The sequence below is a fragment of the Zootoca vivipara genome, chromosome 13, assembly GCF_965207765.1.
Source record: "Zootoca vivipara chromosome 13, rZooViv2.hap1.1, whole genome shotgun sequence".
In the NCBI taxonomy this organism is placed as follows: Eukaryota; Metazoa; Chordata; class Lepidosauria; order Squamata; family Lacertidae; genus Zootoca; species Zootoca vivipara.
Window position 1 is genome coordinate 44,729,719 of NC_142596.1, and position 15,235 is coordinate 44,744,953.

Genomic DNA, 15,235 nt, shown 5'->3' on the forward strand with positions numbered 1-15,235 from the left:
CCATCCAGAAAAGCCAACGGGATGGTTTGATGGGATTTGTAGTTCAGTGGCACCCGCAGGGCCAAAGGTTACTCAGCCCTGGCCCTAAGCCTATGGCAAGAGACCAACCACAGCCTCTCTTTTAGTGATTTATTGACCATTCACATTTTGCGCAAAGCTGATTCTTCCCAAGTGCCCCCAAAAGCGAGCCAGTGGCCTAATGTGCCCCCTGCAGAACGGGCCTCAGCCCCACTTGCCCACACCCTGAGATCCAGCGTCCAAAGGGGGGAAAAAACCTCAAGAGCAAAACTCTGTGCGAAAGGCACCAGCTGGGAAACAAAGGCGCTTGAGATAAAGAGTGATGAGGTCACAGGACCAATGGGGCCACAGACTAGGAATCATAGCTGCCCCGCTCCCAGGTCAGGCTTTCCTCTGCTTCAGCATCTGCATGTACATCTGGAGGGATTTCTGGATAGAATCCCTGGAGATGAAGCGCACGAAGTTCTGGATGTCGGCATCACGGTGCGCCAGGAGGTGGTCCACTGTAGGCTTCCGCATCAAAGATTTGGAGAGTTGGCGGGCATGGTCTGGGCAGCAAGAAGAGAAAGAGAAAGAGAGAGCACATGTTGAATTGCGGCTCAGTGTCATGGACACATAGGAGTAGTGGGATCAGGGCCGTCTTTTTTTTTTTTGAACATACTTTTTATTAATTTTACAAAATACAAAAAAGCAAAAGAAAAAGGTACATATTTAAACCCCTTTTCCACCTCCTTCCTACCCACCCACGTGGGTCCTCCCCTGCCACAGAAGTATCCCATGTATGTGAACAGTCAGAGATGGTCCATTTTATGCTTGGGTTTCTGTCCTCCCCCCCCTCCCCTGACCCCAAAGCCCCCCCCTGCCACCAGGGAGCTCCAGCAAACCAGGGCAGTACGCAGGAGGACATCCATCCAACCATCTATTGTCATACCAAAAAAAAAAAAAAAGAGAAAAATAGAAATAGGAAAAAAGGGGAGAAAAAAAAAAAAAGAAAGGGCGAAAAAAGAAAAAAGAAAAAACAATACAAAACAAAAAATTTTTTTCTTGCATTCATAGTTGTAAAACCATATTTTGTGGGCTTCCCCTCCCCCCCCCTTCCCCGGTTTTCATCCCTTTTTTATCATCTGCAACAGTTTCTTACTTTATAAAAATACACCTTTGCATCTTATACAACTTATAAATCAATTGTTAACATTTTCATCTAATATTCAAATCACTGAGAAATCAAACTCCCATTTTCTCTTCCCGTGCCTAATTTTTTGTTTTTTCTCCCTCTATAAGCCTCCATATTTTCACATTTTCCAAAATCCATTCACTTTTAAAACTATAACTATTCTCAATTTAACCTTACATCCCCGATTGCCGGCTTCCCCCCCCAATCCAGCAAATTCCAAAATCAGCAGACCAGTTATAAACCTGTTAATCCATCCTTAATCACAACATCACTTTCCCTTCACCCCACCCCCTGTTTACAGTCTTTTGTCATCCAGGCCACCATACAGGACCCCTGAATTTCTTCTCTTCTCTGCATATTTTTTCCTTCTTCCCTGTGGGCGTTCTGGAGTTCCAATGATACCAATCGTGCCCCCCTCAAAAGCAGGGCACTCCATCCAACTTTTTGTAGAGTAGAGTCATCATTTTTTTCGTGGTGTGCTTCATTTTGTGTTGAATCATCACAATCCTCATCTTCTTCTTTTCCTTCCCCATCATTGTCATTCTCACATTCATCTTTTTCAGTGTCAAAAGCTTCATCTCCTAAAAAATCATATTCCGCCATCACCTCCTGGAATTTTTCCTGTAACTCTTGCCGTCGTGTCTCCTCTTGACATAACTCTATTCTTGTTTCCCACATTAAGGTCAAAACAGACCGCTGGAACTCAGGGGAACACTTTTTTGTTGACATATTTCAGTCCTGCCAAGGTCAAAACTTGTCACGTGGGGTGGAATATGATCACAGTTTATTTTTCGACTCCATTTTAACAAGCTGGCTGCATTCTTCAAGTCTTATTGACAATAAAGTTCGAACTCACATTTCACAAACACTTAAGCCAAAAAAGAAATTCCACAAAGTCCAGAAATACAAAGTGAAGTAAAATTTGACTTATAAATCCTGACAACTCACTGGGTTGTCTGGGCTGCCGGCTCCCGAGTGGAAAGGTTTTTTCTTAAGCTGTACCTCTTATTGCAGGGGTCATAAACCGCAGTCTCTCTCCCCTTTTCACCCTGCATCAAAGGGGAGATTCTCTTTGATGCCTTTGAGGGATCCTTTGAATTGTAAATCTTCTGTTTATGGCTTCGGGTTTCTATTTACTGTCTCTTTTGTTGCCGTGGGGGGGGGGTGGCTTCCTCTTTTCTCCCCTCTCTCCCAGATCCAAATTGTTTTATAATAATCCAAATCATGAGGTTACTTACAGTCTTTTCCAATCGTTTTATTTTCGGAAGAATCCAGCGCTCTCCGCCTTCGGCTTGAAGCTTCTCCCTGCTAGAATAACGTTGCCGCTCAAAATGGCCCCCGCGACTTCTACCCTCCTCGCTCCGGAGCTCTTATTAGAGCTAGCCGAAGAGTTGGGGAGTCCGGATTGGGTCTGTGCCGAGCAAATTGCCCTCGGGACGCCCTTCCCGAGGTTCTAAGGGGCGCAGCGTCGCTCTCGCTGCCCTCCCCACTCCTAGCAGAGACGGGCCGTCTCGGAGACGAGACGAAGCCCCGCCGATCGACGCTGGCGCTGAACCCGGAAGCCGGGATCAGGGCCGTCTTTACCCGAGGGTGCAAGAGATGCGGGGCACCCAGGCGCCGAATCCTGGGGGGCGCCAGGCACCTGCCGCTAAAGCCACCTAAGCTCTTAACGATCTACCTGTTATGAAATAATAATTTTGATCAAGCTAGAAAAACAAAATACATATAGGTATTACCAAAATGTATACCTACTGTTTCACTAAAGGACTTTTGACTTTGTGCGCTCATTTACCAAAGATGTGCTGCGCCAGCGGCGGCACTTGTCATTCACTACGGCGGCACTTGTCAGAGTTGGGGGCGCTGGGCTGATCTTTGCACCCCGGCGGTGCATATGCTAAAGACTCCCCCCCCCCTGGGTGGGAGGCACCAGCTGGGGAACCCCCCAAAAGGAACCCATAAGGGAAGAAGGCTTAGAGCCTGGGCAGTGCTGGTGGGACGACAATGAGGGGGAGAAGACTGGAAGGAGGAAGTGTCAGAAGCTGAAGAGGTAACAGGGTTTAGTGAGCAGGAAGAGGCTGCGGCAGAGAGAAGCCCAGAAGCAGAGGCGGAAGCAGAGGCCAGAGAGGAGCAAGGCCAAGAGGCAGAGATCAGGCAGGCTGTTGAAGATGCCAGGGGGTCTTCCCCTCCTGCTGCGACCAGCTCCCCTCCCCCCCTGGTCTCCCGGAACCTGAAGAGGTATGAAAAGAGAGGAGCAGAGACAGACAAGGTGTTTGAGCCTCAGATTGCTTGGGAAGGAGGAGAGTTGGAGATCAGGGACTTTCAGTTCCCACAACTGCCTGTTTGGGGAAAGCCCTACTGGGAAGAGGTGTTGTGCTCACTAGGCCTGAGCTGTTTGGTTCATTTGAATAAAGAATCAAGTTTACTGGTATCTTGCAAATTATTGCTGACCTTCTCCTGACCCATGTGACCAGAAGCCTTTTTTCCTGGAGCTTGCTTTAAGCCAACCCCCCCACACACACACCTTGCTGCCAATTCCCTCAATTACTCTGCCAACACACCTTTCTTTCACCACTAGGGTATGAGGCAGTGTGGTGTAGTAGTTAAAGCAGGGTTGGCCTGGTACCAAGGAAACCTTCCCCACTGTAGGACGTTGTCTTAGAATATGTATTTGTGGTGCAGGATTCTGGGGGCAGGTGTGGGCTGCCTCACCTGGAACGGCCAGCCACTGGGCCATCACCTCTGCAGCCACCTTCTGGATATTCTCTTCAGGCGCCAACTCATCCACGATGCCAACTTTGAGGGCATCAGGGGCAGGGTACAGGAATCCCAGCTGAATGGACCGGTCCGTGGCTCTGTGGCCAATGGCATTGATCATTGTGTCTTTAAACCTGGGAGAGAGAGAGAGAGAGAGAGAGATTACAGAGACCTACCAGCACATGTGGTGGAGGTGCCCCAAGACAAAAGCGTTCTTGGACAAAAGTAGTTTCTGAGATCTCATTGATAATTATTTTTATAAAAATTCATATACCGCCCTTCATCTGATCACAGCGTAGCACAGGGGTCCCCGAACTAAGGCCTGGTGGCCGGATGCGGCCCAATCGCCTTCTAAATCCGGCCCGCGGACGGTTCGGGAATCAGCATGTTTTTACATGAGTAAAAGGTGTCCTTTTATTTAAAATGCATCTGTGGGTTATTTGTGGGGCATAGGAATTCGTTCATATATTTTTTTTCCAAAATATAGTCCGGCCCCCCACAAGGTCTGAGGGACAGTGGACCGGCCCCCTGCTGAAAACATTTGCTGACCCCTGGCGTAGCACATAACAACAGTAACCTGCTGCCTAAATACACATTAAAAAGGCCATAGATTTTTTAAATAAGCAAAAGGCTGATTAAAACGGCACCTAAAGATATGTAATAAAGGCACCAGAGGCATGGGAGAAGAGGAATATTTTTGCAAGGTGCGTAAAAATGTATAATGAAGGCGCCAGGCAAGCCTCCCTGGGAAGAGCATTCCACAAATGGAGCCACTACAGAAAAGGCCCTTTCTTGTGTTGCCACCCTCCTAATCTCTCTTGATGATCTCAGGGGCTGGGTTGCTTCATATGGGGAGAGGCCGTCCTGGAGGTGTAACAGGATAAATGAGCCACCCCTCTCTTTGCCTGATTCTTTAGATTTGGATTGAGAACTGAATAACAAGGAACTCATCTCGTGTTCTTTGGCAGCAGCCTGGGCCACCGTCACCAAGTTTTGAAGGACCTTTGATCTGAATAATCTCTACTATTGGTATTCCAAGACTTGGCAAATCGCCAGCCTGGAGGGAAAAAACAACCCTCGCATAAACCAAAAGTGTCCAAAGGCCAAAGTACTTCTTCACCATGTATTCTAATTTTATTTTATATACAAACACAGCTCAGGAGCCTTGGTCCAATCGGTCTATGTGAGGTTTTTGGGTTTAGTACACTTCAAGGTTACTTTTTATCTTCTTTTTCTTCTGGGGTGAAAAATGGCAATTTAGACCACTGGACTCTTTCAATAATTATAGATTACACACCCTTTTCTTCTCCGTAGGTTTTATTATTGACTCACAGTGCCTGTATCCTCCATATTTATTGGCAATTGTGACAATCTTTTCCTCCTCTCATTTTTTCCCTCTCTACCTGCCTGTCACCATCATCATTATTATTCATTAAATTTGCATACTGCCCTTCATCTGTAGATCTCAGAGCAATCCACAACGTACAGTAAAATACAGTATATTAAAAAAACAACACAAAATGCGTAATAAAAATAAGAGCAAAAACAAGCGAATAATCCCCCAATCATTATTAAAGTGCAGTAAAATGACAGGAGAGACATTCAAGCAGGAACGAACGAATGACAAGCTAGGTAGCGCAGCCAGGAATTTAAGCTGTGCTTAACATCTAATAATAATAATTTATTATTTGTACCCTGCCCATCTGGCCGAGTCACCATCACCATATTATTATTATTATTATTATCATCATCATCATCATCATCATCATCATCATCATCATTATTATTATTATTATTTATACCCCACCCATCTAACCAGATTTTCCCAGCCACTCTGGGCGGCTCCCAACAGAAAATAATAATAATAATAATAATAATAATAATAATAAGAAGAAGAAGAAGAAGAAGAAGAAGAAGAAGAAGATAAAACATCAGACATCAAAAACTTCCCTGAACAGGGTGGCCAGATAGTTGTTTATTTCCTTGACATCTGATGGGAGGGCGTTCCACAGGGCAGGCGCCACTACTGAGAAGGCCCTCTGCCATGTGGTTGGCTATGCCAACCCTAGAGAAGTCGCAGCGAATTGCATCCCACCCACCCCCCATTCTTCCTCCTCCTCCTCCACCTCACCAGAAAGGGGCAACAATTCCCAGCTTTGTCTCATTCAGCCCAATGCTGTACTTGGGATTATCGGCCATGATCCTGTAGTCACAAGACATTGCCATCAGGCAGCCGCCTGCGGGACTGGAACCCTGGGAGAAAGCAGAGAACAGGAAATCTAGTTCAAGGGTGAGGAGCCTTGGGCCTGGGAGCAAAGGTGGCCCTCTGGGTCTCTCTCTATGGCCCTTGGAACTCTCCCCATGTCACACCCCTCACTGGCCCTGCGTCACACCCAGAGTGTTTCTGCTCAGCTGGACTGTGCCCTTGAACAATAGTTTGTCTGGATAATGAGAGAGGGGTATACAAATAAGTGTAACATGTGCAACCATTGCTCCACCCCTTTCTGACTCTGGCCCCGCCCACCGCTGGCATGTGGAGGAAATGTGGAAAGTGTTCCCCAGCCGGGCTCTGGTTTGCCCCCAGCCGTCTCTGCATCCTTGGCCCTCGGCTGCCTTGCCTACTTATTGCAAATCAGTCCTCCCAAGTTAGTTTGATGCAGCCACTACAGCTGGTTGCCTCGCTCGGCCATTGCCAGAGGTTTGCCTCGTCTAACGGCCCCAACTGGGAAGCCAAACATTCCCAGTAAGGAGAATCCTCTGTGCCCAAGCCAGCAATATGTTAAAAGAATGCAGGGCCAAATCATTTTTATTTTTTTTACGAATAAGATGTGGTGGCAGCGACCAACCTGGATGGCCTGATCCTGCAGGGCTCTTGTGATGTGCTTACACTTTGGTCGTTGCAAAATAAAAAAGATTCCTTCAGTAGCACCTTAAAGACCAAATAAGTTTTTATTTTGGTATGAGCTTTCGTGTGCATGCACACTTCTTCAGATACACTTGAAACAGAAGAGTCAGACCCTTATATATATACAGAGGGTGGTGGGGGTGGGTGGGAATGGGTGATGGGCTGATGGGAGTGGTAAACCTGTGGATGGCTGTTAACGGCTGCTGATGGCTGCAATTAGTCCTGGGGGGGTGGGGAAGCAAGGGCTGAGGCGCTAAAGAAAGCTTGATCATGCATAATGAGATAAGAATCCGATGTCTTTGGTCGTTGACATTCTACCACAGTTTCGGGGAAATGCACAGAGCAGCAATACCAGTTTTGTTAAGTTTCTGCTTTAAAACTAAAATGATGATCCCGAGCTGCGACCATCACATGTGCCTTTAAATAGCTAGGCCGGGTATTTAAATTGTTTGGCTACTTAGATCAGGCATAGGCAAACTCTGGCCTCCCAGATGTTTGGGACTACAATTCCCATCATCCCTGACCACAGGTCCTGTTAGCTAGGGATGATGGGAATTGTAGTCCCAAGCACCTGGAGGGCTGGAGTTTGCCTGTGCCTGACTTAGATCGTTGAAACAGGGAAGCAACCAGGTCTTTCTTGAACTCACTATTTCCTTGTTTTCTTCCTGGTGAAATAACCATTCTTAGCAGATGTTGTCAGTGTGTATTTTTGCCATTTAAAATGGGGCATTATTTAGACGGTGGTGGGGCGGTAACTGAATTTATGCTGACCGCTGTATGGGAAATGTATCGAGGAGCTAGTGATCAGACATGGTTACCCTTCCTGCCCCTGTTCCTTCCCCACTCTTGTTAAGTTTCTGATGGTGTGAGAACAGTCTTTAATGTCCTGAAAACGTTGTGAGGAGGTGAAGCCCCTGCCCCCAGCTGCCTTAATCAGTTGTGGAGGACAATGCTGGGTGCCTTCTTTGATGTTGGACATTGTTTTGAGAAAGCGAGGCATTGGGAGGGAGTGGCTAAAGGATGATCTGCACATGGCAAGCCACACAGGCTATCTATAGAATCGGACGGTTTGGGCAGAGTTTATTTGACGCTCGTGCACGGACTGACCAGCCGCAGGGCCGTGCAAACTGAGGCTACCTGGGGGAGTCACTTCACCGCTTCTTAAGGGCTTTGCTTGCTGTTTTAGAATAGAATTTTCAATCTTCTCACTCACTTGCGTATTTTGTATTGCTTCGGAATCTCATTTTAAAAGAACCACCTTGCCTTTGGCAAGACGGCCGCTGCTTGAATTGCGCTAATTCCTAAACCCACCCCAGGTCCAAGTCTGCAGCGTTACGATAGCTATATATGCATGTCTGAACTGCACTGAGGTGTGCTGGGGGTAGCCCATTGAGTAAAGAGCTAAAAACAGTAGCGGCTTGCCCCTTAGGGCAAATGGGGCACTGCCCCACCAAACCGCACTCTGCTCTCACCTTCCTTAATGCCAGTCGGTGGCTGGCTCTGCCCGGCTCTGGCGCCACCTACTGTTGGCCTCCCTGCCTTCCACCCTACCAGCCACCAGTGGCCACACAGGCTTAAAGTGATTCTTCTGGAGCGATAAAGGAGAAAACAAATGGAACTTGCATTGATAGCGGCAATGGTCACCAGGCTGGAATTGTACAGAGTAATCCACATCTCTTGTACGGCTTTCCAGAACTCGGCGTAGTGCTCCTCGCTCTTCCCACACATCTCAGTGATGTCCAGGCCCCCGGAGAAGATTTTGGGGACAACCTGGGGAAAGGAAACACATTCTGTTATAGCTGGCAACGCCCCTCCCTGTTTCACGCCACGCTGCTTCACTCCGAAAAGTCCTACGGGCCGTTTTCGCCCAGCTCCCAGAAAGAGGAGAGGTCTTGTATCCAGGGCTGGCTGGTGCTAAAGGTTGGCAGGGTTAGGCCTCTGCCAATCATCATCATCTCTGCCTGTGCAATGGAAGCTCCCACCCAGCATAGCTTGACCCCCACCAGCCAGCAAAGATGGACCAAGAACCAAACGGACGGCTGTTGTTGTTTTTCTTAGATGTCACCCCTACCGAGGTCAGGATGACACCGCGGCACGCTTTGTTGTTCTCCAGCTTTTCCAGGCTTATGGAAAACTCCGTCAGAAACTCCAAGCTAAAGCTGTTAACCGGTGGGCTCTTCATCTTCATCACTGCTACCCCTGAACGAGAAACACAAGGAAACAAGAGTCGCTGCCAGAGATTAGGAAGTCCAACTAGCTCAGTGTTGTCTACAATGACTGGCAGCCACTCTCCAGGGTTTCTGCCAGGGGTCTCTCCCAACCCTACCCGGGGACTGAACCCGGGAGCTTTGACCTGCGAGGCAGATGCTCTGCCAATGATCAAGACCTGAGCATGCTGCAAACAGCTTTGAGAAGACCTATGAAAGCAGCCCAGTATTGTTATGCTTTGTTATGTTTTTATATGTGCTGGAAGCTGGCTGGAGTGGCTGGGGAAACCCAGCCAGATGGATGGGGAATAATAATAATAATAATAATAATAATAATAATAATAATAATTCATCTGCATGGCTCTTGCATCATGCACTTTTTATTTCCATCTATGTATTGGAGAGCAGCCCTGGATTGAGGACTACAAAAACAGAAACCAGCAGAGGGAGAAACAGCTGAATAATACAGATTGGCCATTGTGTACTCTGAAGTATTATTGTATAGGTAACCAACAGAGGGGTAGCTGGAGGTACCTTTTATCTATTCTCCTTTTTTCTACGTTTTTTTGCAGTTTATTATTATTACCTTTTTATTATTCTCTCTTACTTTATTTCATTAGGCTGTGAGAAGAGAGGAAGGATCCCAGGTGAGAGCTAGGAGGGCCCACCTCTTTATGGAATAAAAGTTAAGATACAGCGGTAAGGGACGATATAGTTCTCTCTTCTTTCTTTTCACTTTCTTTTATTATTATTATTTCTTGAAGCTTAGTTTGCTTTTCTCTTATTGTATTGTGAATATCTCAGTAAAACTTGATAGCAATTTTTGTTTCCAGCAGACGTGCAATATAAATATAGATTATTAATAATAATAATAATTCCACGTTGGACCAATTCAAAAAGGATGGATCCATTAAGGCCTACCAGCCATGACAGCTAAGGAGAACCTGCATGTGCAGAAGCAGTATACCTATGAAATGATGTGTGCTGGGAGCCAACACGACCTCTCCCAAAGAATCCTGGGAACTGTAGTTTGCGAAGGGTGCTGGGGCTTGTGGCTCCATGAGGGGTAAAATTGCAGTTCCCAGGATTCTTCGCGGGAAGCCATGTGCTTTAAATGTATGCTCTGTACTCCGCCACTGCTTCAAAGAACCACACAAAAGGATGTGGATAGCTCAGTTGGTTAGCGCGTGGTGCAGATAACGCCACAGATGCAGGTTCGAACCCCATAAGGGACAGCTGCATATTCCTGCCTTGCAGGGGGTTGGACTAGATAATAATACAGTGGTACCTCTACTTATGAATTTAATGCGTTCCAAACACACATTTGTAAGTCGAAAAAAATTGTAAGTCGAATCCCATTGGGAGAAAAAAAATCGTAAATCGAAGCAACCCTATCTAAAAATTCGTAAGTAGAAAAAATCCTATCTAAACCGCATCCAAGATGGCGGCAGGAGCTCCATTTGTAAGTAGAAAAATTCGTAAGTAGAGTTATTTGTAAGTAGAGGTGCCACTGTAATAATAATAATAATAATAATAATAATAATAATAATAATAATAATAATAATATATTATTTATACCCCGCCCATCTGGCTGAGTTTCCCCAGCCACTCTGGGCAGCTTCCAACAGAACATTAAAATGCAATAATCTATTAAACATTAAAAGCTTCCCTAAACAGGGCTGCCTTCAGATGTCTTCTAAAAGTCTGGTAGTTGTTTTTCTCTTTGACATCTGGTGGGAGGGCATTCCACAGGGCAGGTGCCACTACCGAGAAGGCCCTACCGAGATGATCCTCAGGGACCCTTCCAACGCTACATTTCTATGATTTCTATGAAATGCAAGCCTGAGGGGGTTTACCTGTTCCCTCATCCAGTTCCACCTGGATCTTGTTGTTGCTGAACAACCTCCTCTGGACAGCAGGGCATCCGAGTCTCTGGGCGGCAGCTCGGCCATGTTGAAACTGAAGTAAAGAACCTGGGAGGGAAATATTACCAGCTTGTTATTGCCAGGAGATTGGCAGCTCAGCAGCTGGGAGCCCATTGCCTCGGGGTGACAAGAATCAACATTTTCAGGAAAGGAATCGTTGCCTTTTTTATTCTTTCTGTTGCTCCTCCTCTCATAAGCAGCTTTTCAAACTTTCTACGTAGTTCTGGCTGCTGCTGAAGAAACGAAGGTACAGTACGCTTTCATTTTAAAGCACATCCGGATAACGTTCCTTCCCTCAAAGAATTCTGGGCATTGTAGTTTACTCCTCAGAGTTCCAACTCCCAGAAACCCTTAACAAACTACAGCAGCCAGAATTCTCTGAAAGGATGAATGTGTTTCAAATGTGCTTTAAATGTATATTGTGTACCTGGTCGTTTGCTTTGTATTTATGTATTTAAGACCCCTAGATGGGTTTTCCTTTTGTAATATTGAATTTATTCTGTAATGTTTATTTTTTGTTATTCAGAATTTACTGACATGTTCTGTATTTTGTAGACATGCAGATCACAATTTCCAACAACAATGCGTTGACAGGAAGTTGTTTTTTAAACACGTGTTCACATAATGAACTGACAATTTCCATGGATTCCTGCAGGGAAATTTCTAATGCATTGCTGAACATGGAATTTTGACCCCCAACATGGCAAAATAAACCAGGAAAACCCTCTGAAGCAATGAAAAATGCAAACATGGAAGGGGGGGGGGAATGCCCTCCTCTTTATTCAATCTCTCCTTCTCCCAACCATGGTTTCTGGTCAACCGGCTGCTGCAATCCAGCAAAACACAAACAGCAAGGCTTGTTTAAGGCTGATTATTTGTTACAGAACTACACACAGGTTTGGCTGCTTGGATATTAGAAGTCTCTGAACAACTCTAAACACCTTTAACGAACTACAGTTCCCAGGATTCATTGAGGGAAGTTGTGGCTCTTCAGAGTGTTAGGATAACTGCTTTATATGTACATGGGAGGGGTACTACCTCTGGTAGGGGACACATCATGCTCCTTCTGGGGTAGTTTGTCCATCTTTGGTCCCCAACCTGCACTCAGCTCTCACCTATGGCTCCTAGAAGCTGTCAGCATGGGACAGCGGCCACAATCCCAGAAATCTCCTTTATCTCCAGCTAAACCAGGGGAGGTGAGCTCAAACCTACCCTGCATGTGAAGACAAACTCCAGCAGTTTGGGAAGACCAAGAGTGGGTCTTGGTCCTGCACATGCCATAGAGCAGGCATCCCCAAACTTCGGCCCTCCAGATGTTTTGGGCTACAATTCCCATCACCCCTGATCACTGGTCCTGTTAGCCAGGGATCATGGGAGTTGTAGGCCAAAACTTCTGGAGGGCCGCAGTTTGGGGATGCCTGCCATAGAGGGAAGTGAGGGACAGATGGGGCTCATCCACCTGGGAAGAGGAAACCTCTAGAACAGGCATCCCCAAACTGCAGCCCTCCAGATCCCTAGCTAACAGGACCAGTGGCCGGGGAAGATGGGAATTGTAGTCCAAAACATCTGGAGGCCGAAGTTTGGAGATGCCTGCTCTAGAAGGAAAACTCTGATCCCAACCTTCTCTGCCTTGTGGGGCATCTTCGGGGGGAAGAAAAGGCGAAGGAGTAAACCCTGCAAATCTGGAACGGAGTCCCTATGATGGTTGCATGCCTCCTTCCAGCAATTCCTGCAGCCAAGCTGGTGCCAAATGTCTTGCTCTGCTTTCCTTTGGACCACATCAGTGACGTTGAGAGGGGGCGTGTCTTGTCATCTGGCCAGCCCAGGACCCCCATACACACTGCCCAGGCGTGCACACCCCCTCCCAGTCACACTCCATTGTCTCTAGAGACAGGCAGGTGCCAAAATCAAAGCACAGTACAGTCATACCTCGGTTTAAGTACGCCTCGATTTGAGTACTTTCAGTTTAAGTACTCCGCGGGCCCGTCTGGAACGGATTAATCCACCTTCCATTACTTTCAATGGGAGAGTTTGCTTCAGGTTAAGTACAGACTTCCGGAACCAATTGTGTACTTAAACCGAGGTACCACTGTACAGATGGGGGTCTTACTTCCAAGTGAGAACACAGGGAGGGGGCTGTGCATGGCCGTAGGCAGGGGGGGCAGTTGCCCCCCCTAGAAGCAGGGCCGCTGGCCAGCCTGCCCCGCTGCCCGGTGCCGTCTCCCTTCTCCCTGGTTGGCTGTGGGGCGGGTGGAGGGAAAGCCCCAGAGACGTGCAAAGTGTTTGGCTGGCTTTCCCTCCACCCGCCCCACAGCCAGCCGGCTAGAAGGGACGTCTCCCTTCTCCCTTGCTGGCTGTGGGGCGGGTGGAGGGAAAGCCAGCTTTCCCTCCACCCGCCCCGGCGATCACAGAGGGGGAGGAGGGGGTCGGAGCAGCCCGATTTCGGGCTGATCCTGGCGCCCCCTCGCCCCTGCCGATCAAGAAGGGGGAGGAGGGGGTCGGAGCAGCCCAATTTCGGGCTAATCCTGGTGCCCCCTCGCCCCTGCCGGTTGCGGAGGGGGGGTCGGGGTCGGAGCAGCCCGATTTCAGGCTGATCCTGGCGCCCCCTCGCCCCTGAATGACCATGGCTTTCCTTGCCCCACTGTGGCCCCTCCCCCATGCCTTGGCCCCGCCCCTTACCCCCCAAATTTTGATCCTGGCTACGCCCCTGGGGCTGTGTCTCAGATCAGATGTCCGGGACCCCATGCAAAATGCCCCTTCCCTTAAAATTTGGTTTAAATTGTTTTCCCGGCTGCTGCTTTGCACGGGTTTTGTAAAAAAACTTTTAATGGGGTTGTCCTGCTGATTTTAGAGCAGACTTTGATGTTAACCATCTTTAGGAAGAAAACGGGGGAAATGCGTTGCAATCCTTTGAGAGACGCTCCCCTAAGTTTCGCTGAACTAAGGGGCACTTGCTTCCGAGTAGACGAGGCTGCCTGCTGGCCTTCCGAGCAGGCCTGAGGCCCAGCAATGGTCTCAAAGTCACCCTTGCCAAGGTGGGCTGGAAGGGGAGCAGAACGGGGAGAACCCCCCGCCCGCTTCACGCCCCTCGATGTAGAAGATGCAGCTGCAAAGCCGGCGCTTTGCATTCCGCGGAGCGCTTCTTGCAACGCCCCGACAGCGCGGACCGAAGCGCGCAGGATCGTACCTGAGCAGCGGAGCAGCTGCCAAGCCCGGGACACCGTCGCTGCAGCCGCCATGTTGCACGGGAGGCAGGAGCAAAAGGCGGAGGAGGAGCAGGGTTGGCCCTGGCGGGCGAGGCCGAGATCCGCCCCGATCGCGCCCCTCCGGCGACGGCTTCTCCGCCTGCCCACCCGGGGGAGCGAGCAGAATCCCTCCACGAGGACTAGCCTCTGGCCCGGGGCACCAGCTTAAAACAAGAAACGGAGCCCGCAGGTTCTGCGCGGACGCTATCCTTGGTTGCGCGTTTACTCGCGAGTAAAGCCGCCCCCCGAGGATGTGGCGCAGGGGAGGCTCATGGCCTGGCCGTGCTCGTCCTCGGGCTGCAAGATCGCCCGCGTAGCAGGGAGTTCCGTAGATAGAAGTGCATTTTGGGGATGGAAGGAGATGGCATCCGCCTGGCCTTTCCTTGCTCCATGCTTTTGGCAGCCCAGGAAGGAACTGGCCGCGGGATGCCCGGACCTAGTCATTTTACTTATTTTACCATTCAGTATTTATTTCAAGCACGCCCCTAAAATCATACCCCGCTTTTCGCCTGTGTCTCAAGGTGGCTTACAAAAATTATAAAAAAAAACAAAAACAAAACATCCAATGCACAGAATTTAAAACGTCGGAAAACCAAGAACGTTCGTGGTATGTTTTTTATTACATTTTTGAAACCTCTCTTGTAAACTTTGCTGTACGCCGCCCTGGTATATTTTACACAAGGGGAGGTCTACAGATATATAGATCTAAGAAGACCACTCGTGGTGCAAAGACCTCCTGAAATAAAACTTGTTTTGACCTCGAGGCCGGAAACTTTGCAAAGGACGGTGCCACGCCTGTTCTCTCCCCATAGGATTGGGGTTCCTTTACACTGAAGGCGCCTCGACCCCCGAGTCCTGCTTCTAATCCACTAATACTGGAGCACCCAGGAATTTATTTATTTGTTTATTTTAACCCTGAATCTGTTCGTGCGCACGCGGAGCGCGTACATTAACTTTCCCGTGCACTTGTCGGACCAGGCGGTGCACAAAAACCTGGGGCGCCTTTG

General features: G+C 48.3%; 1 protein-coding gene across 1 annotated transcript; it reads right to left on the reverse strand.

Annotated features, from left to right (window-relative positions):
• Window positions 1-115: 115 nt before the first annotated feature.
• ECI1 (enoyl-CoA delta isomerase 1) lies at window positions 116-14,232 on the reverse strand. The gene is made up of 7 exons (XM_035131896.3): window positions 14,171-14,232; window positions 10,915-11,031; window positions 8,923-9,050; window positions 8,475-8,621; window positions 6,078-6,199; window positions 3,902-4,080; window positions 116-566 (listed from the first exon to the last, which is right to left on the reverse strand). Exons 1-7 carry the CDS (start codon window positions 14,220-14,222, stop codon window positions 400-402), a joined length of 912 nt encoding a protein of 303 aa, XP_034987787.1. The 5' UTR covers window positions 14,223-14,232; the 3' UTR covers window positions 116-399.
• Window positions 14,233-15,235: the final 1,003 nt, after the last annotated feature.

What these genes read in the sequence shown, in the direction of transcription:
- ECI1 (XM_035131896.3), bottom strand. Translation starts at nt 14,222, where the DNA reads ATGGCGGCTGCAGCGACGGTGTCCCGGGCTTGGCAGCTGCTCCGCTGC. An exon ending in GGAACTGGATGAGGGAACAG is followed by an intron (nt 9,051 to 10,914) that starts GTAAACCCCCTC and finishes TTTCTCGTTCAG; the next exon opens with GGGTAGCAGTGATGAAGATG. An exon ending in CCAGTGGCTGGCCGTTCCAG is followed by an intron (nt 567 to 3,901) that starts GTGAGGCAGCCC and finishes CTTGCTGCCCAG; the next exon opens with ACCATGCCCGCCAACTCTCC.